Source organism: Neoarius graeffei, chromosome 10, assembly GCF_027579695.1.
Source record: "Neoarius graeffei isolate fNeoGra1 chromosome 10, fNeoGra1.pri, whole genome shotgun sequence".
NCBI lineage: Eukaryota > Metazoa > Chordata > Actinopteri > Siluriformes > Ariidae > Neoarius > Neoarius graeffei.
Window position 1 is genome coordinate 18,458,807 of NC_083578.1, and position 27,192 is coordinate 18,485,998.

Below are 27,192 nucleotides of genomic sequence, written 5' to 3' on the forward strand. Positions count from 1 at the left end.
GCTGGGCGCAGATCCAAGGATCAGTGTGTCAATGTGTGAGAGGATGCGGCACCACAGACAGCGCTGTGTGTCATCGTGCACTGGGTTTTATGGAGCATCTTATAGGTGCATGGTTTAAATGAGCCCATTAGCTTCAGAGTAAAAAATAATTTTAGAGTCGGATAGTGAATATGTGGCAGCATTTGGCTGAAACGCAACCAAAAAAAATCTCCATCAGCATCTTTTTAGGAGATATCGATCAATATGAAGGGAAAAGCATTTTGTTTCTACAAGAAAACATATCGTGTGGGGGTTTTTTTTGCAAGAAAAGCATTTTATTTCTGCAAGAAAACATCTCGTTTTTGCGAGAAAAGCATTTTGTTTCCCCAAGAAAACATCTAATTTTTACAAGAAAAGCATTTTGTTTCTGCAAGAAAACACCATTTTTTTTTACGACAAAAGCATTTTGTTTCTACAAGAAAACATCTGGGTTTTTTTTTTTTACAAGAAAGCATTTTGTTTCTGCAAGAAAACATCTTGTTTTTGTGAGAAAAACATTTTGTTTCCACAAGAAAACATCTCGTTTTTATGAGAAAAGCATTTTGTTTCCCCAAGAAAACATCTCATTTTTACAAGAAAAGCATTTTGTTTCTGCAAGAAAACACCTCATATTTTTTGTTTACGACAAAAGCATTTTGTTTCTACAAGAAAACATCTGGTTTTTTTTTTTTTACAAGAAAGCATTTTGTTTCTGCAAGAAAACATCTCATTTTTATGAGAAAAGCATTTTGTTTCTGTAAGAAAACATCTCATTTTTACAAGAAAAGCATTTTGTTTCTGCAAGAAAACATCTCATTTTTATGAGAAAAGCATTTTGTTTCTGCAAGAAAACATCTCATTTTTACGAGAAGAGCATTTTGTTTCTACAAGAAAACATCTCGTTTTTATGAGAAAAGCATTGTTTCTACAAGAAAGCATCTTATTATGAGAAAAGCATTTCGTTTTTACGAGAAAAGTATTTTGTTTCCCCAAGAAAACATCTCATTTTTACAAGAAAAGCATTTTGTTTCTGCAAGAAAACATCTCATTTTTTGCAAGAAAAGCATTTTGTTTCTGCAAGAAAACATCTTGTTTTTGTGAGAAAAGCATTTTGTTTCCACAAGAAAACATCTCATTTTTATGAGAAAAGCATTTTGTTTCTGCAAGAAAACATCTCATTTTTACAAGAAAAGCATTTTGTTTCTGCAAGAAAACATCTCGTTTTTATGAGAAAAGCATTGTTTCTACAAGAAAACATCTTGTTATTATGAGAAAAGCATTTTGTTTCTGCAAGAAAACATCTCATTTTTACAAGAAAAGCATTTGTTTCTGCAAGAAAGCATCTCGTTTTTATGAGAAAAGCATTGTTTCTACAAGAAAAGATCTTATGAGAAAAGTATTTTGTTTCTACAAGAAAACATCTCGTTTTTACAAGAAAAGCATTGTTTCTATAAGAAAACATTGTGTTATTTGTGAGAAAAGTATGAGAATGCAGCTGCTTCCTACAAAAAAAACTCTGAATAAAATAAAACTCTTATTATGAGATACGTACACGTTATGAGAAATTCTTTTTTTTTTGTTAAAAACATCTTGTAATCATGAGAAAAAAGCATCATCACTACAAGTAATGATTAAATCACAGGTCAAGCATAACGTAAAATTTGACTAATGTTTGATGATGCTTTTCTGGTAATAAGGAGATGTTTTGTTGTAGTAGCAAGATCCATATGTCATGATAATAAGATGTTATGGTCATAAGGACAAGATGTTTTCATGTAGTAACACTGCTTTTGTTGGAAGCTGTTTTCCTGGAATAACATTTTCTTATAATAATGAAATGCTGACGGAGAGGGTTTTTTTGTCTTGCATTGAAACAATACCCTACCGAATGAGCACATGGTACATGTTTATTTTAGAACGATGCATCCGAAAATCACAAAGTTTTTCTTTGGAATGCATTTTTCTGAAAAACTTTGGTTTTAGAGTTATTGGAAAGAATAACAGCACTGAGCCTCTTAACGTGTTCCCAACAAAATTGGAGATAGTTGTAGAGGATCTTCGACGCTCCTTGATATACAACATTTGACGTGAACAACAAGTGAACTACCATCTTGACTTCAGACTACAGATTTTGAAGATTTTTCAAATCCAGAGGATGAAAAGATCAATGCAAAACACCAAAACATTTTCTGTGTTGATGAGGATGTATGTTTAGGGTCATAACTGTTAAAAGATTGATAGTCATATCTGAACCTCCTGGCAGAGGCAACCACATTTGGAGCCGAGATATCCTGGAATGAATGTATCATGCTATCGGTTGTCACAAAGGCCCCTGAACCATGTATGTATGAACTCAGAGTGCTTAAAAGTGTATAATAATCACCATATACCCAACACTAGACATAAAAGAATGTTTACGAATGAACAAAATCATTTATTAGAGACAGGATTAATCTTAAAGGTTCCCCTAGAGGGATAACCAAAGAACAATTAAAAGCTGTAAAAATTTCCAGTGTGGAGGTGAGAGTATAAAGGGTGTAAAGGGTTAGAATAAAAATGCCTTGGATTTATTGTGGAGAAAAACAACGTGCATTAAATGGAAAAGGAAATTTAAAAGAATAGAATTATTTATTACACACATAAAACTCTGGATTATCAGCATAATAACAGAGCTAATACCATTCTGTAAAATATTCTGTAAAATAAGAGACATTTATAAAGAATGCAACATTTTAATCTATTTCTATTTCAACTATCATGATACTAAAACTCTAATACTGCTTTCCTAAGCATTAATTCCTAAAAATATATATAGAAACAAATCCTTATAACATATAATAATTGTAGAATAATTGTACAGTGGTGCTTGAAAGTTTGTGAACCCTTTAGAATTTTCTATATTTCTGCATAAATATGACCTAAAACATCATCAGATTTTCACACAAATCCTAAAAGTAGATAAAGAGAACCCAGTTAAACAAATGAGACAAAAATATTGTACTTGGTCATTTATTTATTGAGGAAAATGATCCAATATTACATATCTGTGAGTGGCAAAAGTATGTGAACCTCTAGGATTAGCAGTTAATTTGAAGGTGAAATTAGAGTCAGGTGTTTTCAATCAATGGGATGACAATCAGGTGTGAGTGGGCACCCTGTTTTATTTAAAGAACAGGGATCTATCAAAGTCTGATCTTCACAACACATGTTTGTGGAAGTGTATCAGGGCAAGAACAAAGGAGGTTTCTGAGGACCTCAGAAAAAGCGTTGTTGATGCTCATCAGGCTGGAAAAGGTTACAAAACCATCTCTAAAGAGTTTGGACTCCACCAATCCAGTCAGACAGATTGTGTACAAATGGAGGAAATTCAAGACCATTGTTACCCTCCCCAGGAGTGGTCGACCAACAAAGATCACTCCAAGAGCAAGGCGTATAATAGTCAGCGAGGTCACAAAGGACCCAAGGATAACTTCTAAGCAACTGAAGGCCTCTCTCACATTGGCTAATGTTAATGTTCATAAGTTCATAATGGTGTGCATGGCAGGGTTGCAAAGAGAAAGCCACCGCTCTCCAAAAAGAACATTGCTGCTCATCTGCAGTTTGCTAAAGATCACGTGGACAAGCCAAAAGGCTATTGGAAAAATGTCTTGTGGATGGATGAGACCAAAATAGAACTTTTTGGTTTAAATGAGAAGCATTATGTTTGGAGAAAGGAAAACACTCCATTCCAGCTTAAGAACCTTATCCCATCTGTGAAACATGGTGGTGGTAGTATCATGGTTTGGGCCCATTTTGCTGCATCTGGGCCAGGACAGCTTGGCATCATTGATGAACAATTAATTCTGAATTATACCAGCGAATTCTAAAGGAAAATGTCAGGACATCTGTCCATGAACTGAATCTCAAGAGAAGGTGGGTCATGCAGCAAGACAACAACCCTAAGCACACAAGTCGTTCTACCAAAGAATGGTTAAAGAAGAATAAAGTGAATGTTTTGGAATGGTCAAGTCAAAGTCCTGACCTTAATCCAATCGAAATGTTGTGGAAGGACCTGAAGCGACCAGTTCATGTGAGGAAGCCCACCATATTCCAGAGTTGAAGCTGTTCTGTACGGAGGAATGGGCTAAAATTCCTCCAAGCCAGTGTGCAGGACTGATCAACCGTTACCGGAAACATTTAGCTGCAGTTATTGCTGCACAAGGGGGTCACACCAGATACTGAAAGCAAAGGTTCACATACTTTTGCCACTCACAGATATGTAATATTGGATCATTTTCCTCAATAAATAAATGATCAAGAATAATATTTTTGTCTCATTTGTTTAACTGGGTTCTCTTTATCTACTTTTAGGACTTGTGTGAAAATCTGATGTTGCTTGAGGTCATATTTATGCAGAAATATAGAAAATTCTAAAGGGTTCATAAACGTTCAAGCACCACTGTACATATTGATTAATCATTAGACTTACTAAGGGCTGTAATATAGGAACCTTTGTTAAGCTTACTGTCAGCAGATAAGGTATTGGCCAGTATGTCAGATATATATAATCTGATGACATCTATTAAATCATAATATGCCATATTTACAGGTAAATCATTTATCTAATACTCTGAACTTCTCCATTCATAGGCTGCTTTCCTTCTCATATCTAAGCAGAGATGATTCAGCTTCCTGAAATGCTTGTACATTGGGTTCAAAATCTCAAGTCAGCTTCATTAAAGATACACACGTCTGATACAGCTTCAGTCAGCAAATTCAGTTTAAAATCATGTAATTGTCAATAGTTTGGAAAAACACAGGTCAGTGTCAATACATTATCATAAATCTGTAAGAGTAGCACAGAGAAAGTTGACAACTTGTTGTTTCTTGCACCAAACTGCATTCTTTGTATGGTATGCCTCTTCCTTTATCTTTCTAATATGCCTTTATTCTCTCAAAGTGTGAACACTTAGTATGAAATCACACAGTTTATTTCGTCAGACAGATCCTCCTCAAACGGTCCAACTGGCTGTCCAGGTGCACCTCGGCTAAGCAAGTCAGTCGCGGCAGTCTCCATCTCGTCTAGGGTCATGTTGCATGCATCAGCAATCTCTCGCTTAGTAAAGTCAACGAATTTGGGATCTTTGGCGTAGAGGCCCAAGCCTTCCGATATTAGGATCTAAGGAAATGACGTCAATGTTAAAAGTCAGCATTACAAACATAATATACTAATATATTTATAAGTTCAGTGACGTGTAGTACGGTAAATAAAAAACTAATTACAGTGAGGTAAAAGTAAGGTAAAGCACTACATGAGCTTCCAGTTAAATTGACTGAGAGTGTCACTGTACTGACCGACTCTACAAGGCTGTCAGCACTCCCTTTCTCCACGTAGCCTGAGCCTTGCTGGGATGGCACCCTCAGAAGAGCATATGCCTGCTGCTGCTGCTGGGACAGAGAGACACCCTGGTTTGTGTGCCACCCAGGACGGGCTGAAGCTGGCAGGCTGGCATTGCCATTAGTGTCGCTCCAAATCGTCTGAGTTCCACCTGCCTCATCCAATAGGACGAGGGGAGCATAGAGCACACGGCCTGACCGCACCTGAGTGTTCGCCCATGAGAATGACGAGGCTGCTGAGGACATGCTACTGCGCCGAGAGTCACAATTGTTTTGTGTCTGTAAAGGATTTGGGTTTTAATGTTATGACTGACAGCTGATGACATAAGCAAACAGTCCAACAATTAACAGGAAAAAAAAATGTACTTATAATCATAATTTAATTTAAAAATAGATGCAAATGAAAACTTTGGATAAAAGTGCTTTGGATAGAAGACCAACGATGTACATGTGCTGTATTGTTTTGATTAATGTTAATTCAGTGTGCAATAACATCTTGTTGAGTATAGGCAGATCTGTTATGCTCAGTGATAGGTAGGTGATACATTTGGGCAACAAGTCATCAGTAAATGTTGTCTCTTTAATGCAATGCATCAGTGAGCAATGATATCTTATTTAGCATAATAAAGATGTAAATGGGCGGCACGGTGGTGTGGTTAGCGCTGTCGCCTCACAGCAAGAAGGTCCGGGTTCGATCCCCGTGGCCGGCGAGGGCCTTTCTGTGCGGAGTTTGCATGTTCTCCCCGTGTCCGCGTGGGTTTCCTCCGGGTGCTCCGGTTTCCCCCACAGTCCAAAGACATGCAGGTTAGGTTAACTGGTGACTCTAAATTGACCGTAGGTGTGAGTGTGAGTGTGAATGGTTGTCTGTGTCTATGTGTCAGCCCTGTGATGACCTGGCGACTTGTCCAGGGTGTACCCCGCCTTTCACCCGTAGTCAGCTGGGATAGGCTCCAGCTTGCCTGCGACCCTGTAGAAGGATAAAGCGGCTAGAGATAATGAGATGAGATGAAGATGTAAATTAAAATGTTTGTCAGTGATTCCCCTGTTCTCACATCTTGTGTCCTTGGAGACAGAAGCTAAAATGTAAGGAAGGGATGCAACGAAAAGAAAGAAACGGAAACATTACCTGCTCTCGTGCTCTGCAGGGAGGTGAGTTCTGGTGATAAGTACCAGGGATGGGGGTGTCATCGAGGCTGTCTTGTCTTCTCAAACACTGGATAGTGAAATTTGGTCTGCGTCCTAACGCATTAAAACAGAGCAAGGAAAGGGAATTTAGTATAAAACAGGCACGTACTGTATGGGTGTTTATGAAAATTCACCACGTGGCCAAGTAAAGAGCATCTTTACCTGAAGGAGTGGGAGGAAGGAAGCGTCTTCGAGTCGAATATTCTTTACTGTTTTGTCTGTTGCCACTATAGCCATTGCTACTGTATCCACTGGCACTGTAACCATTGCTGGAGTAACCATTGCTGTGGTAACCGTTGCTGTGGTAACCATTTCCGTTGTATCTATTTACTGGGTATGCACTTCCATTGTAGCCATTTGTTGGTGAAACATTACCATTGTAGCCATTTGTTAGTGAAACATTGCCGTTGTAGCCATTTATAGGTGAAACATTGCCATTGTAGCCATTTGAATGGTAAGCATTCCCATTGTAGCTATGAGTCGAGTAAGTGTTCCCATTATAGCCATTTGCAGCGACTCTGTAACCATTGCTGTTAATGTTATCTGGCTGTAATGATGCCACGGCTGCATTATTGTCACTGGAGACTGGAGGAGGTACAGTCTGTGTTGAGGTAGGGGCTTCTGGATACTGCTGTCTGTTTACGACAAAAGGTTATACATAGTTGTCCATAGACATTTCCATAACATTTATTTAAAAAAGAAATGCTTAAAAAAACTCATCTTTTAAACTACAGCTTCAACACACTCAGAAGAGACCCCTAGGCATCTGATGGTGACGCTTGACTAACAGAGAGAAAAAGACCCTTACTACCTCTTAAAGTGACTGTGTTCACATGCAATCTGGTTTAGGTAAGCGCGCTTCTCTGACTAATTCAGCACAGCAACCCTTTTACAGGACGGGTCATAAGGCAGTGTACTTAAGGTCACAGCCTACATAGCTACGCATCTGTGCAAAAATGACATAAAGAGGTTATTCATTCATTCATTCTTTAAAGACCAACTATTTCAAGAAAAAAAAATCCTGAATCCCTGGAGACGAATGAAAAATAGATCTATTTCCGTATCCAATTTTTCCGTCGCTCCTGTGACTGGGCTCTATTCATTATGTGCTCGGAAAAAAAATCTCTTTTTCAGCTTTAAATAGCACTCTAAACAGTAACTTACTTGATCATTCAAACGGAGGCTCATCACGGGTGAATACATAACCCTCTCGTTATCCTCTCAGTATATTCATCCCAGTCCCTTTATCATTACCCCTCCTGTAAAAGTTCATTCATCAGTCTCTGACTGACAGTCCTCCCCACCTGTCACGTGACTCTGTGCCCTGTGTGTCTTCCTTGCCGACTTGACTCTGTTCTGTAGAACTTGTTATTCCTCCTCCTGTCCCGGTACTTTCTCCTTGACTTCCTGCACTCTGCATCCTTTCATCTGGAGGAGGTGGTAACTGAGTGCTGGATGGTCTAAAAGGCAGATGTTAGATGAACACTTAAGATGTAAAAAAAAAAATGAAACAAAATATTAGTTAGGGAATTGGAGGATTATCCCCTTCAGCTGCATTTTAACCATGCTTAATATGCTATGGGGGCATTTCTATTGGTTTTTCAGTATGTTTTAATGTTTAAAGTCTGAAATTAATGAGATGAGATCGAATTACCTTCAAAAACAAGAGGAAGGTTTACGAATAAAGTTTCTCAGCAAGACATGACCAATCAAGACATTCGTGTTGTTTACGTAGCTGGTACGGTAGATATAGCTAGAATAATTTACAAAGCAGTAAACACAAACTGTAAAGCTTCATAAGCGCTAGGCTTTAGTCGAAAAGGTCCAGTTTGGTGAAATTTTGTGTGCTACCTCTGCAATTTTTCCTAACACTACATCAATATTCTACAATATTATTGATGGCTTCTCCCTTTTAGTTATGCTGTCATAGTTCGTTTTGCCGGAGTCCCTGCTTGCACTTAGTGCAAAATGTATCCTGTTCTTACTCATTAGGTGACATTGGGCATACCTAACAACCTCCCCCCAGTAAGATGCCGACCTCTTCTGCTCCTCGGACCTGTCTGATCCATCCTGATGCCCTATGTCTGGCTGAAGTCTCATCACATCGCTCCTGTGGAGGATGGCCCCATGTGGACAGTCGAAAGTCGCACTTGGAAGACGCTCTGGACGCTTACAGTAATACATTTCTGTCTGAGGACTACAGTTGACTTGCTAACTTTAGGACTGCGGTTGTCATGAAGAGTTTTGCACTCGTTTCCATCGATGAACAGTTTCTAACGTCAGCAAAACAGACTTCATGTTAAAACTAGAATGAATTTCCTGGTTTCGCAGTTATACTTTGTGACTCTACAGGACACAGTTATAGAAGCGAGTTACTTATAATCACGCTATCTGTTATCACCCAAATGAGGATGGGTTCCCTTTTGAGTCTGGCTCCTCTCGAGGTTTCTTCCTCATGTCATCTGAGGGAGTTTTTCCTTGCCACTGTCACCACAGGCTCGCTCATTCAGGGATAAATTAGGGATAAAATTAGCTCATGTTTAAAGGCTTTAATTTTCCGTAAAGCTGCTTTGTGACAATGTCTATTGTTAAAAGTTCTACACAGATAAACTTGACTTGACGTACACTGGCTCCTTTCCATATTACTGCAGTAAAATGTAGCCATATGGGGAAAAGCCTGTATGAACTATTTCAACTTCCTTTCATTCTAGTCCACTAGGGTGGTTTCCTTTGAAAATAGTGGACTAATTGGAACTAGCAGAGTTTGTTCATTGTGCCAATAGCAAAGCAAAGCAGAGGTAAGTGTACACCTTCTGGCATGCTAAGTTCTGCATCTTAAAGGAATACTCCGGAGTGAAATGCTTTTCAGGGCTATTTTCGCATGATTGGGAGTGCATACGTTGAGTTGGTAGCACAATCACGTCAATCGGTTGTGTTTTGAGAAAGTTGTTTTTTTTGTGATTTAAACCGAAAGCGCTAACATGGCAGTGCGAGGGGCATGTCATTTCACCGATACAAAACGCTGTTTTTAAAACCATTGCCAAGGTCCAAACAACATTACACTTTTTTTTTCTTTCGATTACGTTCATTATGTCTTATACTGAATATTGTTAGTTTTTTCTTTTTTATCAGACATCTAATTTTTTAGGTTTGTTTACCTGACATGTTTCGACGTACGACTGTCGTCTTCCTCAGAGTGTCACCGGATGTTATTGGTGACGCATCTTTTATCAGCTGATGTTTCCGAAGGTGTGGCCTTCCTGTCTGGATTGAGAGGTCGGTCACGCCTTCTACTGTCAGTTCGCTGGATCAGGGAGGCCATAGAGATCCGTAAGTGAAGTCCGAGGACCATCAACCGAGATGAGGGAGCATACATGCTCTCCCATACCTGGAGTGCCATCTTGCAGGGGACGAACTGACAGTAGAAGGCGTGACCGACCTGTCAATCCAGACAGGAAGGCCACGCCTTCGGAAACATCAGCTGATAAAAGATGCGTCACCAATAACATCCGGTGACACTCTGAGGAAGACGACAGTCGTACGTCGAAACAAGTCAGGTAAAGAAACCTAAAAAATTAGATGTCTGATAAAAAAGAAAAAACTAACAATAAACAACATTACAGTTCAGTGGAAGTGAGTACAGGGTTCCTACACACAAACCGAAGTGTCCCTGGCTCTGTAAGTGTACGGACAGATCGTCTAGAAGACCGAATACAAAACATGTACCTTCCCGAAACTAGTTGTTCTCCAGACGCCATTTTCAGGGGACAGTCCGTAAAAGTCGAGTGCCGAGTGCAGAGCTAAATCCTCTGGAAATGCACAATTTCGTAGCATCACATGACCTCCCATTCAAAATTCCAACCCGCTTGGACTATAATGTTGTTGCATGCAGTTTACTTTTAATTTTGAACTAAACACTAGACTGTGTTTCCATAAAATGCTACGAAATTGTGCATTTCCAGAGGATTTAGCTCTGCACTCGGCACTCGACTATTTTTGGGCTGTCCCCTGAAAATGGCGTCTGGAGAACAACTAGTTTCGGGAAGGTACATGTTTTGTATTCAGTCTTCTAGACGATCTGTCCGTACACTTACAGAGCCAGGCACACTTCAGTTTGTGTGTAGGAACCCTGTACTCACTTCCACTGAACTGTAATGTTGTTTGGACCTTGGCAATGGTTTTAAAAACAGCGTTTTGTATCGGTGAAATGACATGCCCCTCGCACTGCCATGTTAGCGCTTTCGGTTTAAATCACAAAAAAACAACTTTCTCAAAACACAACCGATTGACGTGATTGTGCTACCAACTGAACGTATGCACTCCCAATCATGCGAAAATAGCCCTAAAAAGCATTTCACTCCGGAGTATTCCTTTAAGTTACTCTGTGTCTGTTTTATATGGCAGGGTATATAAATAACAGCTACCTGACATCTTGTATGAATACAGTGGTATACACTGACTGGTCAATTTTATTAGGAACACCCATCCACTTGCTGTTTTATGCAGTTATCTCATCAGCCAATCCCTTGACAGTAGCACAGTGCATAAAATCATGCAGATATAACTCAAGAGCTTCAGTTAATGCTCACTTCAAAGATCCATCCATTATCTCTAGCCGCTTTATCCTGTTCTACAGGGTCGCAGGCAAGCTGGAGCCTATCCCAGCTGACTACGGGTGAGAGGCGGGGTACACCCTGGACAAGTCGCCAGGTCATCACAGGGCTGACACATAGAGACAAACAACCATTCACACTCACATTCACACCTACGGTCAATTTAGAGTCACCAGTTAACCTAACCTGCATGTCTTTGGACTGTGGGGGAAACCAGAGCACCCGGAGGAAACCCATGCAGACACGGGGAGAACATGAAAACTCAACACAGAAAGACCCTTGTCGGCCGCTGGGCTCGAACCCAGGACCTTCTTGCTGTGAGGCGACAGTGCTACCCACTACACCACTACTTCAAACATCTAAATGGGAAAAATTGTGATCTCAAAATGTGACTTTCACTGTGGCATGGGTGTTGGTTTGAGCCAGATGGACTGGTTTGAGTATTTCAGAAACTGCTGATCTTTAGGGGTTTTCACACACACAACAGTTTCTAGAGTTCACACAGAATGGTGCGAAAAACAAGTGAGCGACAGTTCTGTAGGTGGAAACGTCTTGTTGATAACAGAGCTGCCAGGAAGTATATACTAACTCATATAATCACTCTTTACAATCGTGGTGAGCAGAAAAGCATCTCAGCATGCAGCAGCAGAAGACCATATTGGGTTCCACTCCTGCCAGCCAAGAACAGGAATCTTAGAATCAAGAACAAGTTCCTGTTAAAGTGGCCGGTGAGTGTAGGTACTGAATACAGCAGATAAGAGATTTTATTAATTTAATATATAACAATTTTTGTGCATTAAATAATGTGAGCAGCAGGTTTTGCTTTAAATATCTCAAAGCTGTAATGCAATGGTGGCACTGAGAGACAGAAAGCGTTAATCCTTCACATGCTGTACACTATTAGCTGTTGTAAATGAAATACAAATAAAATATACATTTTGTATGCCAAAATGTCTATACATCATTATAGCTCTCAGGCAAAATCACAGCTTTAAAGAAATCCATCACCCAAAATCTTATGTCACTAATAATGAATAAACCACTAAGGAAGCATTAGTGTGACGTTTTCCACAGTAATTATTATTAATTAGCAATTATTAGCAACATTACAATTTTGGGTAATATTGTTTTCTTGCAAGCAAATGAAGCTTAGCGGTATGACTCAGCAGCATCTAATTTTGAATACTAGTCTCTAGTCTGAATGCAACTGCATTCCTTATTCTTTCAATCCGTAAATACTGTGGCTTGCCTTGAGCTGGGATTTATAGCCCACAGTGAGCTGAGTTTGGAGTGACCTGTGGCCCACCTTCTGGGCAGAGGAGTCAGCCTGTGAGGCTGCTCAAGCACCAGCTCATTATCGGAGATTGCAGAGGCCGGTCGAGAGTCCTCCAGCGCCTCCTCTAGCATCAGAGTATCATCGGGAGGGGGGTCGATACTCACGCTAACCTCTTCAGACTGCGGGGGCAATGAAGTGCCCACAGGAGTGGACATGGATGGAGTCAGATGACCATCGCTGAAGACACTGTCACTCTGTACCGGTGGAAAGAGATAGAGAAACTCTTCTCATGGTGATATTACTGGGATTTTAATTATATACAGTATATGGAGTAGACATTGTGAAACACATTGTCCAATAGTTTATCTGAAAGTAATCCTTAATGTGTTTGAATAAGATGATTTAATGGATATTAAAAGTTCTGTTGAGATCATTTTATCTGAAAGTATCGAGAATAAATAAGTGTTTTGTTTTTTAATTAATGGTGCTTTATATTTACAAAAACCTTGTCATATTTTACACGTTTACTTTACCTTATTACTTTGTTTCAAAATGATTTGAATCTAATTTGAGTACTTGTCTCATTCCTTCCATCTGTTGCCTACACTTCCAACTGTGCACATGCACCTGCTATCAGGAGCTTGGGACATGTCGATAAACTTTGGGCCATATAAAAGGATACTGTATACTAATACTGCTATTAAATTAAAACAGATGGCCTGAAACGATGAAGCATCCGTTGTTAAGAACACAAGATATGCTATAAAATTATTAATTGCAACTTACCCTGAAGAACTCCTCCTCTTCTATCATGTCACCTTCGAACACCTCCTCCTGGCCCTCCTCCATTTCCATAGCCAGCCTCATCTCTGGAGCCAAATCCTGTAGGGTTCTCAGCCCCGCCTGAGAAAACAACAGAGTGGAGTTAAAGGCTGACATTGAGTGGAATATGCAGCTTGAAATCAGTACGTAAAGTCCGTCAAACCTTAAGTAGCCAGTGGTAGTGTGATAATTAGAGACTGTAAGCACTAGTGAATTTGTAAGTACTAGAAGCATAGTGCACTAACATATAAGCAAGTTGCTGACATTTAATTTGCTAGCCATAATATCTACCACTGGGATATCAGGGAATTAGAGCTTGTCAAAACAGACAATTAGCCCCAGTCCGTCAAGACCCAACAGACATAGGGCAACTGTGCACCTGAAGGGACGCCGACTTATCCTTGCCCTTCTTCTTTTTCTCCTTTTCCTTCCTCTTACGGTACTTCTTGAAGTAATCCTGGATGAGGAAACTTGCATAGAACTTTCCCGCAGTCACCTCGTCTCCTAGAAGAAATTGCATAACACAGGCTACCATGGGCTAAGATTATATGCAAAACCATATTTTAAACACATGTTATTTTTGTAGCATCCAGACTTTAAAGGAGATACACAGAACCTTTATTTTTAAATACATTTCTGAGTGGATAGTATCGCCAACCTTGACTCTTGTATGCTGCATAAATGGGAATTTAAAAAGTATATTTTTGAAAGTTAAAATCAACTGCAAAGTTGGCATTCGAGCTGCCCCGCTGAGCCAGCCAGCCCCGAGTGCGTGACGTCACAGCAGGAACCGGTTTTAAGGCCGAGACCTTTGACAGCTATAGACCAAAGTCATATAAATAATAATTTATGGTGAAAGTAAGAAACACCGTTACCGACTCGCTCAACTAAGACTGATTTGACTTCATTGATTGTGGGTTGACTCTCATTAAAACAGGATAGGTGTCATAACTTATGCAACATACATGTACATGCATGCATTTTCACTGATAAAACATAAAAGGCTAATTAAATAATCAGATGAACTGAGACAATCACATTCTGAAGCAAATTAAATCATCTTATACCGCTAACTTAAACACACAATACAAGTTACATGTATTAATCTAAATGCAGGTAAACAACGTGTTTTTGTTGTTTTGTATCCAAATGAGAGTCTGCGCTTATCCATCTATGTTCTCGCTTCTTGAAGGCCGATCTTGTGGCCGATTGTTTTGAAACAATCTGACTTTCAGTTGTTCGTTCAGTTCTCCGTTCATTCGCTTCTTCCACGTAAAGGCGAGATGGCAGCGATATCCAGTGAATAAATCAGACGGCTGCTCCACTCATTCTCCATACTGAGTACTCCGCCATTACTGCTCAGCTCAGGCAATTACTAAAACCTGGGACGTAACGGAATGGCACCGGTTTTAGCAACAAACATGGGGAGGTCACTGACCGAGCGATATGTCCCGTCCCGTCCCGGGTTTTACCAACAACCCTCGGCTCACACTCCGGGAGAACTGGTGCAACCGAATTTACTTTCCTTTTAAAAAATAAATACTTTCCTTTTCTTGTAGTTTTATTTAATTGTTGGTACTGCACCCTCTTTCAATACGGGCTTATAGCCAACGCTCCTCAACAGATCAGAGGTCTCGTACGAGTCTTCAGTAGAATGTGCAGAGCAGAGGAGAGACCACTTCGTAGGCGCCCAATGTGCCTGTGAACTTCTCGCAAAACGCGTCCAAATCTTTGCAGTTTGAACATTCTTGGGCCATGAATGCAACGTAAATCCACCTTCTGTCGTGTTGCTGGCGGGTGCAGCAACACATCTATGTGGCATGGCGATAAATTAGCTCACAATGGAGGATCGGCGTCACAGTCAGCTCTGTGTTTTAGTATAGCGGAAATGGCGATGAGACCGATAGCCTTCCTGCTGTGACGTTACGGACGTCAAGGTTATTCACTCAGACCGATACCTATATGAATCACTTTAACTATAAAAATGACTATATTAGATTTATGTTAACGCTTAAAACTATTCCTGTGCCATTCTTGAGGTCTCAAGGCATTCATAAACAAAAAGTGAGGCCATGGTTCTGCGTATATGCTTTAAGAGGCTCTAGTGTATAATGTAGTTTATTACCTGCAGGGGGTGGTATAACCTCATCAAGGAGTTTAGGCTTGGTGCGCTTCCAGATCTTTTTAATAATGGCTCTCAATTCTTCATTCTCCTTGTCAATTGGCCCTGGGGATAACCAGTGATTAAAACAATTCAAGAATTCAATTAAGCGGTTCCATTATTAATGGAAAAGTTATTCTGCTTTGATTTAGTCCTTCTGTGTTTGTGTTTGCCATCAATTTATATGTTAATGTAGTCTTATTTATTTGTAGCTGTGCTTTGTTTTTATACTCATGGGTACTGAAAGAGGTTGTGTCTGAAATGAGGTTTTGGAGAGTATATATTAATTACTATAATTTATGCCGTGTATGCAGACCTTCAGTTTTAATCTTGAGTGAAGATCTGACAAGAGCAAACAGGGTTGCGTTGAAGGACACAGTACCATCAGGATGAAGAGGCACGTTCATAATGACCAGCCTCTGCAGAGAGAGAGAGAGAGAGAGAGAGAGAAAGAGAGAGAATCTAATTGGATTGCTGAGTTAAGTGGAGCTCCATGTGTGCTCCACTGGGAGTTAAATACTGTTCACTGACAACAGTGTTTATCAAGACAAATTTGTGACAGTGGCTTGTCTCTGTGCTATCTCTTTTTAATATCAGCTATATTTGTAATAAAGCTCTCACTGCAAAAAATAAAAATCTTAGGAGGTTTATTTGTCTATTTTCAAGTCAAAACATCTAGCCACCCTTATTATAAGACATAATTGCCCAACAAGCAAAACCTCATTTAGCTAGAAAGGCTAGTTTTTAGACAGTCCATCTTGAAAATCTTGTATAGACAAAATGTCTTGAAAAAGTCTTATTTGGAGCACCTTTGAAAATAAAACAAGTTTTTTTAAAAACAAGTAAGTACATTTTGGACAGGGCGGCATGGTGGTGTAGTGGTTAGCGCTGTCGCCTCACAGCAAGAAGGTCTGGGTTCGAGCCCCGTGGCCGGCAAGGGCCTTTCTGTGCGGAGTTTGCATGTTGTCCGCGTGGGTTTCCTCCGGGTGCTCCGGTTTCCCCCACAGTCCAAAGACATGCAGGTTAGGTTAACTGGTGACTCTAAATTGAGCGTAGGTGTGAATGTGAGTGTGAATGGTTGTCTGTGTCTATGTGTCAGCCCTGTGATGACCTGGCGACTTGTCCAGGGTGTACCCCGCCTTTCGCCCGTTGTCAGCTGGGATAGGCTCCAGCTTGCCTGTGACCCTGTAGAAGGATAAAGCGGCTAGAGATAATGAGATGAGAGACATTTTGGACATTTATCAAATGCGGTTCATCTTGTTTCAAGAAAAAAAAAGTATGCTTGTTTTGGGAATAAATGAACTTTACTGAAATCTTTGAATCTTGCCCCCAAAATGTACTGTTGCTTTGGCGTTGTATAAGCACTGTAAGTCAAAATGTGTAGACTTTTTTTTTATTATTATTTTTTTTTGGTGCCTGAGGTCCTGGGGAAGTGGAATCTTAAGAGATGTTTTAATGTTTGAATGTTGAAATGGGAAAAAAAAAATTTATTTGTTGCAATGCTACACGTGTCGTCAACTTGATTCAAGATAGTCTCTGGTCTCATATCTAGAGTATTTTACTAATTACAGGTCACAAAAGGAGAATCTTTTAAGCTAGCAATGCTTAGTTGTAGAATTTAACAATCCTAATATTAGTATATTTATCTTAAATTCAGTTTTTACTGCTAAGACTTTGTCATGAATTTAAGTGAAATACCCTTAAAATGAAATAAATAAAAATGATTTGAATGGCTAAATGTAAGAAGTACAATCTTGTTATAAGGACTATTTTGATTATTTTCAGTTAATCAGATCTCGCATAATAAGTTCCCCAATCTTATTTTGGAATTATTTCATCTAAAAACAGGTTAGATTTTTCATATTACTTTAAGAAATCTTACCAAGTCAAATTTGACTAGTTCCATTGGCAGATTTTTTCACCTGATTCAAGCAAATATGCTCTGTTTTAATCTTTTATTTCTTATTTTTGAAAGGCCATTTTTTGCAGTGCTTGCTTTTGCAATATTTCATCTCATCTCATCTCATTATCTCTAGCCGCTTTATCCTTCTACAGGGTCGCAGGCAAGCTGGAGCCTATCCCAGCTGACTACGGGCGAAAGGCGGGGTACACCCTGGACAAGTCGCCAGGTCATCACAGGGCTGACACATAGACACAGACAACCATTCACACTCACATTCACACCTACGGTCAATTTAGAGTCACCAGTTAACCTAACCTGCATGTCTTTGGACTGTGGGGGAAACCGGAGCACCCGGAGGAAACCCACGCGGACACGGGGAGAACATGCAAACTCCACACAGAAAGGCCCTCGCTGGCCACGGGGCTCGAACCCTGACTTTCTTGCTGTGAGGCGACAGCGCTAACCACTACACCACCATGCCGCCCTTTTGCAATATACTATACAGTATTTTTATAATGTAGTTATGTAGCATTGCTTACCCTACAGGCCACCCGATGAGGACAGAGTTTGCCAAAACCAAGAGGAGGCTGAATTCGGCGCAGCATGGTCACAACCTCTAAGTGCTTGATTCTTCCCCTTTGCAAAAGTATGCAAATATTTTATCTATATCTTAAAACTAGACTTCACTTTGGTATGTATTTCTTTAGTAATCTGTTCAAGTCCATGACATTTTTATCTTTTTGCAGATTTTTTTTTTTTTGTGTGATAAAAGGGTTCTCTTACGTGGCTTCAGGATCATAATCTGACCACACTCTCTTAAATTCATCCAGATGGTGAGTGCCCAGCACGGTCCAGTCCCTGGTCAGATACTCAAAGTTGTCCATGATGACAGCAATGAACAAGTTAATGATCTAAAAAGGTAGGAACATATATAAATAAATATAGGAACAAGTTATCATGGACTTTGGCTCCTCTTACTTGCTCTTTCGCTCCCTGCCTGTATCTCTATATCTCTTTCTATCTTACCAGGAAGGCACAGAGAGCAAAGAAGCTGATGAAATACAGGTAGGACAGATTGCTGCCACAGCTGTACTCCTCCCCTGGCTCATAATCCGACTCAGGGTCGCACCGACGGCCTGGCAGTGCTGCCAGCATAATCTCCTGCCATTGCTCTCCTGTTGCACATCTTAGGTTAAAAAATAAAGATAAAAAAATACAGCCAGTTTGTTGGGAATTATGGTAAAATATTTAGCCAATGCCAGACAAGTTAAAGAACTTTACTTTTTAGGCAGCAGATTTATAAAATACTGTGTGGTGCTCACACCTGAAGAGCAGGAGCACTGCCATGAAAAAGGTTTGGAAATTGTTGTTTCGGTTGAGCTCTGTGTCATCGTCTATAGCAATCTTCCCAAATGTCTGTCAATAAGACAGACGAGAAGAAATGTTCAAGGTATGAAAAAACCATCAGAGACACTATGAGCAGAACGCATGTGGAAAAGGGGAGATGAAAAAGATGAGTCAACCTGCATCCCGATTACACCATAAATGAAAAAGATCATAGCGATGAGCAGACCAACATATGGCAAAGCCTGAGGAAAGAGAGTAGATGTTAAAAACGAGATGAGAAAATACTAATAAGATTAACAAACTTAATCAGTGCACTGACTGATATTCTGCTAGCTCAACAATTTGCATTTTTTTTTTAAAGCTTCGGGAAAAGAGATGGACATTTTGAAGTTGTATCTATATTGGATAACCCATCCATCCATTATCTGTAGCCGCTTATCCTGTCCTACAGGGTCGCAGGCAAGCTGGAGCCTATCCCAGCTGACTACGGGCGAGAGGCGGGGTACACCCTGGACAAGTCACCAGGTCATCACAGGTCATCACAGGGCTGACACATAGAGACAAACAACCATTCACACTCACACACATTCACACCTACGGTCAATTTAGAGTCGCCAATTAACCTAACCTGCATGTCTGTGAGGGAAACCGGAGCACCCGAAGGAAACCCACACAGTCACAGGGAGAACATGCAAATTCCACACAGAAAGGCCCTCGCCAGTAACTGGACTCGAACCCAGAACCTTCTTGCTGTGAGGCGACAGTGCTAACCACTACGCCACCGTGCCGCCCATATTGGATAGCATTTGAACATATACATTTAGAACAGACCTGTAAGGATTTCACAAAAGTCCAGAGAAGTGTGCGAATGCCCTCCCCTTTGCTGAGCAGCTTGACCAATCGCATGACTCGGAAGAGCCGAAAGAAAGTGATGGACACCTTGGAATTTTCCCCATCCCCTTTCCCCTATGAAAGATACCGAGTTTTATAGGTCACAAATAAGTCACTTAAAATACAAACTTATATATTATATATGTTTTATGTTCTCTAAGAGTTACTTGTTATATATTATCTTTTATTATATGGCTCATTTGAATACTCGATTCTGATTGGTCAATTATGGCATTCAGTGGTTGGTTATTTCTTTATAACAGACCGTTGTTAAGTATAGCAGACCGTTGCTATGGACCACGTCTTTAGCGGAAGCAATAAAATCATCGTTAAGCCAATAAAATCATTTTGAAATTAATATTTTGTGTCAAATTATTGATTTCTTTAGTACAACCCCGATTCCAAAAAAGTTGGGACAAAGTACAAATTGTAAATAAAAATGGAATGCAATAATTTACAAATCTCAAAAACTGATATTGTATTCACAATAGAACAGAGACAACATATCAAATGTCGAAAGTGAGACATTTTGAAATTTCATGCCAAATATTGGCTCATTTGAAATTTCATGACAGCAACACATCTCAAAAAAGTTGGGACAGGGGCAATAAGAGGCTGGAAAAGTTAAAGGTACAAAAAAGGAACAGCTGGAGGACCAAATTGCAACTCATTAGGTCAATTGGCAATAGGTCATTAACACGACTGGGTATAAAAAGAGCATCTTGGAGTGGCAGCGGCTCTCAGAAGTAAAGATGGGAAGAGGATCACCAATCCCCCTAATTCTGCGCCGACAAATAGTGGAGCAATATCAGAAAGGAGTTCGACAGTGTAAAATTGCAAAGAGTTTGAACATATCATCATCTACAGTGCATAATATCATCAAAAGATTCAGAGAATCTGGAAGAATCTCTGTGCGTAAGGGTCAAGGCCGGAAAACCATACCGGGTGCCCGTGATCTTCGGGCCCTTAGACGGCACTGCATCACATACAGGCATGCTTCTGTATTGGAAATCACAAAATGGGCTCAGGAATATTTCCAGAGAACATTATCTGTGAACACAATTCAGCGTGCCATCCGCCGTTGCCAGCTAAAACTCTATAGTTCAAAAAAGAAGCCGTATCTAAACATGATCCAGAAGCGCAGACGTCTTCTCTGGGCCAAGGCTCATTTAAAATGGACTGTGGCAAAGTGGAAAACTGTTCTGTGGTCAGACGAATCAAAATTTGAAGTTCTTTATGGAAATCAGGGACGCCGTGTCATTCGGGCTAAAGAGGAGAAGGACGACCCAAGTTGTTATCAGCGCTCAGTTCAGAAGCCTGCATCTCTGATGGTACAGGGTTGCATTAGTGCGTGTGGCATGGGCAGCTTACACATCTGGAAAGACACCATCAATGCTGAAAGGTATATCCAGGTTCTAGAGCAACATGTGCTCCCATCCAGACGACGTCTCTTTCAGGGAAGACCTTGCATTTTCCAACATGACAATGCCAAACCACATACTGCATCAATTACAGCATCATGGCTGCGTAGAAGAAGGGTCCGGGTACTGAACTGGCCAGCCTGCAGTCCAGATCTTTCACCCATAGAAAACATTTGGCGCATCATAAAACGGAAGATATGACAAAAAAGACCTAAGACAGTTGAGCAACTAGAATCCTACATTAGACAAGAATGGGTTAACATTCCTATCCCTAAACTTGAGCAACTTGTCTCCTCAGTCCCCAGACGTTTACAGACTGTTGTAAAGAGAAAAGGGGATGTCTCACAGTGGTAAACATGGCCTTGTCCCAACTTTTTTGAGAGGTGTTGTTGTCATGAAATTTAAAATCACCTAATTTTTCTCTTTAAATGATACATTTTCTCAGTTTAAACATTTGATATGTCATCTATGTTCTATTCTGAATAAAATATGGAATTTTGAAACTTCCACATCATTGCATTCCGTTTTTATTTACAATTTGTACTTTGTCCCAACTTTTTTAGAATCGGGGTTGTAAATAGGCATGTAATAAGTGGGATAATGTGCAGCAAATCAGTCATTATCGTGAAATAAACCCCTTCAGGGAGATTCAAGATCCTGCTGCTTCATTCTGGGGTCCTGCATCACTCTGTCAGGGTTTATTTCGCAATAATGATGGCTCACTGTACATTATTCTTTACATAACATATGGCATCCTCCTTTGATATTATGTGGTAAACAATATTAAAAAAATATCTGGGCTTTAACATTAATTATGATTAAAGCAACAACACGTTAATATATAACTAGGACATGCTGATGGTTAAGGCAGTTTTACAAAGCAATTTATCACTTGACATACCTCTCCATGGCCTCCACCACCCTGAGAGTGCATTAGAAGGTTCCAGAAATATAATACAAAAAAGAATGAGACAAAACAAAATATAAGAGAACACACGTTGTGTGTATTTGTGCGTGGTGAAAGGGTAAAGGAAGACTCCAATATTGTGGGAATTTATTGTGATATTAATATCAAATGCTATGATATGTATGATTTGTAAGCCATTTTGTGAATGATAAAAAAAGAAATACTCACACTAAACTCTGCAATCATGATGTCGACCAAACTGCCAACCACTATCAGGGCGTCAAAAGAATTCCAAGCATCTATAAAATAGTGCTATGGAAAGAAAGAGTTTATAATAATAGAAAACTGTATTTTTTTTTTTTTTTGCACTGAAAATAATCCTTGGGATCCATTAAACAGGTGTTTCAAACAGTGCAAAAGTGTGAAATGTGTCTTACATATGGTCGCAGAGCAAGCAGTTTGATAATCATCTCAATGGTGAAGAGTGTGGTGAAGATCATGTTCAGGATGTCCATGACAAAGTTGAAGAGCTTTGACTGCTCATAGTGCTGGGAGCACAAAAAAAATAAAGGTTTTAGATGTAATTGTAACTAGGCCTGATTGTATTCTTCAGAGAAAAAACAGAGCAGAACTCTGTTATACAGTGGTGCTTGAAAGTTTGTGAACCCTTTAGAATTTTCTATATTTCTGCATAAATATGACCTAAAACATCATCAGATTTTCACACAAGTCCTAAAAGTAGATAAAGAGAATCCAGTTAAACAAATGAGACAAAAATATTATACTTGGTCATTTATTTATTGAGGAAAATGATCCAATATTACATATCTGTGAGTGGCAAAAGTATGTGAACCTTTGTTTTCAGTATCTGGTGTGACCCCCTTGTGCAGAAATAACTGCAACTAAACGTTTCCGGTAACTGTTGATCAGTCCTGCACACCGGCTTGGAAGAATTTTAGCCCATTCCTCCGTACAGAACAGCTTCAACTCTGGGATGTTGGTGGGTTTCCTCACATGAACTGCTCGCTTCAGGTCCTTCCACAACATTTCCATTGGATTAAGGTCAGGACTTTGACTTGGCCATTCCAAAACATTAACTTTATTCTTCTTTAACCATTCTTTGGTAGAACGACTTGTGTGCTTAGGGTCGTTGTCTTGCTGCATGACCCACCTTCTCTTGAGATTCAGTTCATGGACAGATGTCCTGACATTTTCCTTTAGAATTCGCTGGTATAATTCAGAATTCATTGTTCCATCAATGATGGCAAGCCGTCCTGGCCCAGATGCAGCAAAACAGGCCCAAACCATGATACTACCACCACCACCATGTTTCACAGATGGGATAAGGTTCTTATGCTGGAATGCAGTGTTTTCCTTTCTTCAAACATAACGCTTCTCATTTAAACCAAAAAGTTCTATTTTGGTCTCATCCGTCCACAAAACATTTTTCCAATAGCCCTCTGGCTTGTCCACGTGATCTTTAGCAAACTGCAGACAAGCAGCAATGTTCTTTCTGGAGAGCAGTGGCTTTCTCCTTGCAACCCTGCCATGCACACCATTGTTGTTCAGTGTTCTCCTGATGGTGGACTCATGAACATTAGCCAATGTGAGAGAGGCCTTCAGTTGCTTAGAAGTTACCCTGGGTTCCTTTGTGACCTCGCCGACTATTACACGCCTTGCTCTCAGAGTAATCTTTGTTGGTCGACCACTCCTGGGGAGGGTAACAATGGTCTTGAATTTCCTCCATTTGTACACAATCTGTTTGATTGTGGATTGGTGGAGTCCAAACTCTTTAGAGATGGTTTTGTAACCTTTTCCAGTCTGATGAGCATCAACAACGCTTTTTCAGAGGTCCTCAGAAATCTCCTTTGTTCGTGCCATGATACACTTCCACAAACATGTGTTGTGAAGATCAGACTTTGATAGATCCCCGTTCTTTAAATAAAACAGGGTGCCCACTCACACCTGATTGTCATCCCATTGATTGAAAACACCTGACTCTAATTTCACCTTCAAATTAACTGCTAATCCTAGAGGTTCACATACTTTTGCCACTCACAGATATGTAATATTGGATCATTTTCCTCAATAAATAAATGACCATGTATAATATTTCTGTCTCATTTGCTTAACTGGGTTCTCTTTATCTACTTTTAGGACTTGTGTGAAAATCTGAAGATGTTTTGGGTCATATTTATGCAGAAATATAGAAAATTCTAAAGGGTTCACAAACTTTCAAGCACCACTGTATATGACGGATCATTTATTTATACCTCTGTAAAGTAAACCTGAGAAGAATGAGATCCTGCTAAAATAATGCTGTGTACAAGGTGATGTATGTACTGTATGTATGTATGATACACACCTGCACAGCCAGCGTAAGTGTATTGAGCAGAATGAGAACAAACATTATATATTCAAACTGAGAGGAGTTGATGATCTTCCAGAACTTTAACTGCGATGGGTTTTTTGGTATGTAGATCTTTATAGGTTGGGCTTTCAGAGCATAATATACACACTGCCTCTGAAGAGAGAAAAACTGAAGTAAGACTTTGAGCGCAGAAATTATATTAGTACACTGCAAACTGTACACACATCCAGAAAACATGTGACATCAATGTGGTCCAAGTAATTACAGAATTAACAGTTTATAGAAATTGCATTTAATATGCATTTAAAATTATTTTATGTGAAACATATTTTTATTCATACTGACTTGATTTTTGTTCAACTCGCAGTTTTTGAACTCGGCCTCTCCTTGTTCACGGAACGTGATGATGACAAAGCCGACGAAGATGTTCATCATGAAGAAGGCGATGATGATGATGTAGATGATGAAAAAGATTGAGATCTCCACACGGCAGTTGTAGACGGGGCCTCTATTCTCAGCGTTAGCATCAATGGCTTTATATAAAATCCTGGAATTGATTACATTCAGTTTACAATATTGACGATATTAGACGACTACAGTATTTTTCATCAGTTATTGATCAAACATATTATACAGTAACAATCAGAAACAATACATGGCAATAAGCTATAAATACACTATATGGCCAAATGTACAGTGGTGCTTGAAAGTTTGTGAACCCTTTAGAATTTTCTATATTTCTGCATAAATATGACCCAAAACATCATCAGATTTTCACACAAGTCCTAAAAGTAGATAAAGAGAATCCAGTTAAACAAATGAGACAAAAATATTATACTTGGTCATTTATTTATTGAGGAAAATGATCCAATATTACATGTCTGTGAGTGGCAAAAGTATGTGAACCTCTAGGATTAACAGTTAATTTGAAGGTGAAATTAGAGTCAGGTGTTTTCAATCAACGGGACGACAATCAGGTGTGAGTGGGCACCCTGTTTTATTTAAAGAACAGGGATCTATCAAAGTCTGATCTTCACAACACATGTTTGTGGAAGTGTATCATGGCTCGAACAAAGGAGATTTCTGAGGACCTCAGAAAAAGCGTTGTTGATGCTCATCAGGCTGGAAAAGGTTACAAAACCATCTCTAAAAAGTTTGGACTCCAGCAATCCACAGTCAGACAGATTGTGTACAAATGGAGGAAATTAAGACCATTGTTACCCTCCCCAGGAGTGGTCGACCAACAAAGATCACTCCAAGAGCAAGGCATATAATAGTCGGCGAGGTCACAAAGGACCCCAGGGCAACTTCTAAGCAACTGAAGGCCTCTCTCATATTGGCTAATGTTAATGTTCATGAGTCCACCATCAGGAGAACACTGAACAACAGTGGTGTGCATGGCAGGGTTGCAAGGAGAAAGCCACTGCTCTCCAGAAAGAACATTGCTGCTTGTCTGCAGTTTGCTGAAGATCATGTGGAGAAGCCAGAAGGCTATTGGAAAAATGTTTTGTGGATGGATGAGACCAAAATAGAACTTTTTGGTTTAAATGAGAAGCGTCATGTTTGGAGAAAGGAAAACACTGCATTCCAGCATAAGAACCTTATCCCATCTGTGAAACATGGTGGTGGTATTATCATGGTTTGGGCCTGTTTTATTCCATCCAGCCCAGGATGGCTTGCCATCATTGATGGAACAATGAATTCTGAATTATACCAGCGAATTCTAAAGGAAAATATCAGGACATCTGTCCATGAACTGAATCTCAAGAGAAGGTGGGTCATGCAGCAAGACAACGACCCTAAGCACACAAGTCATTCTACCAAAGAATGGTTAAAGAAGAGTAAAATTAATGTTTTGGAATGACCAAGTCAATGTCCTGAACTTAATCCAATTGAAATGTTGTGGAAGGACCTGAAGCGAGCAGTTCATGTGAGGAAACCCACCAACATCCCAGAGTTGAAGCTGTTCTGTACGGAGGAATGTGCTAAAATTCCTCCAAGCCGGTGTGCAGGACCGATCAACAGTTACCGCAAACATTTAGTTGCAGTTATTGCTGCACAAGGGGGTCACACCAGATACTGAAAGCAAAGGTTCACATACTTTTGCCACTCACAGATATGTAATACAGTGGGGCAAAAAAGTATTTAGTCAGCCACCAATTGTGCAAGTTCTCCCACTTAAAAAGATGAGAGAGGCCTGTAATTTTCATCATAGGTACACTTCAACTATGAGAGACAGAATGGGGGGAAAGAATCCAGGAAATCACATTGTAGGATTTTTAATGAATTAATTGGTAAATTCCTCGGTAAAATAAGTATTTGGTCACCTACAAACAAGCAAGATTTCTGGCTCTCACAGACCTGTAACTTCTTCTTTAAGAGGCTCCTCTGTCCTCCACTCGTTACCTGTATTAATGGCACCTGTTTGAACTCGTTATCAGTATAAAAGACACCTGTCCACAACCTCAAACAGTCACACTCCAAACTCCATTATGGCCAAGACCAAAGAGCTGTCAAAGGACACCAGAAACAAAATTGTAGACCTGCACCAGGCTGGGAAGACTGAATCTGCAATAGGTAAGCAGCTTGGTGTGAAGAAATCAACTGTGGGAGCAATTATTAGAAAATGGAAAACATACAAGACCACTGATAATCTCCCTCGATCTGGGGCTCCACACAAGATCTCACCCCGTGGGGTCAAAATGATCACAAGAACGGTGAGCAAAAATCCCAGAACCACACGGGGGGACCTAGTGAATGACCTGCAGAGAGCTGGGACCAAAGTAACAAAGGCTACCATCAGTAACACACTACGCTGCCAGGGACTCAAATCCTGCAGTGCCAGACGTGTCCCCCTGCTTAAGCCAGTACATGTCCAGGCCCATCTGAAGTTTGCTAGAG

General features: G+C 40.0%; 1 protein-coding gene across 3 annotated transcripts in view; it reads right to left on the reverse strand.

Moving 5' to 3' along the window:
• Nucleotides 1-4,438: 4,438 nt before the first annotated feature.
• Nucleotides 4,439-27,192, reverse strand: part of cacna1fa (calcium channel, voltage-dependent, L type, alpha 1F subunit a) — a 47,276-nt gene continuing 24,522 nt past the window's right edge. The window contains exons 26-46 of one of the 3 annotated variants that reach the window (XM_060931429.1): nt 24,637-24,838; nt 24,286-24,444; nt 22,358-22,468; nt 22,149-22,232; nt 21,915-21,935; nt 19,533-19,667; nt 18,878-18,943; nt 18,679-18,770; nt 18,381-18,540; nt 18,138-18,265; nt 17,894-17,990; nt 15,768-15,870; nt 15,416-15,517; nt 13,670-13,794; nt 13,255-13,371; nt 12,499-12,722; nt 7,884-8,039; nt 6,742-7,214; nt 6,521-6,633; nt 5,353-5,673; nt 4,439-5,176 (exon numbers count right to left, since the gene is read on the reverse strand). In XM_060931429.1, coding sequence (XP_060787412.1) covers nt 4,967-5,176; nt 5,353-5,673; nt 6,521-6,633; nt 6,742-7,214; nt 7,884-8,039; nt 12,499-12,722; nt 13,255-13,371; nt 13,670-13,794; nt 15,416-15,517; nt 15,768-15,870; nt 17,894-17,990; nt 18,138-18,265; nt 18,381-18,540; nt 18,679-18,770; nt 18,878-18,943; nt 19,533-19,667; nt 21,915-21,935; nt 22,149-22,232; nt 22,358-22,468; nt 24,286-24,444; nt 24,637-24,838 — 3,199 coding nt within the window. In that variant the 3' untranslated portion in view covers nt 4,439-4,966. Of the gene's footprint in view, nt 5,177-5,352; nt 5,674-6,520; nt 6,634-6,741; nt 7,215-7,883; nt 8,040-12,498; nt 12,723-13,254; nt 13,372-13,669; nt 13,795-15,415; nt 15,518-15,767; nt 15,871-17,893; nt 17,991-18,137; nt 18,266-18,380; nt 18,541-18,678; nt 18,771-18,877; nt 18,944-19,532; nt 19,668-21,914; nt 21,936-22,148; nt 22,233-22,357; nt 22,469-24,285; nt 24,445-24,636; nt 24,839-27,192 lie in introns of those variants that run through there. The other 2 variants (XM_060931428.1, XM_060931430.1) reach the window with 2 other exon arrangements.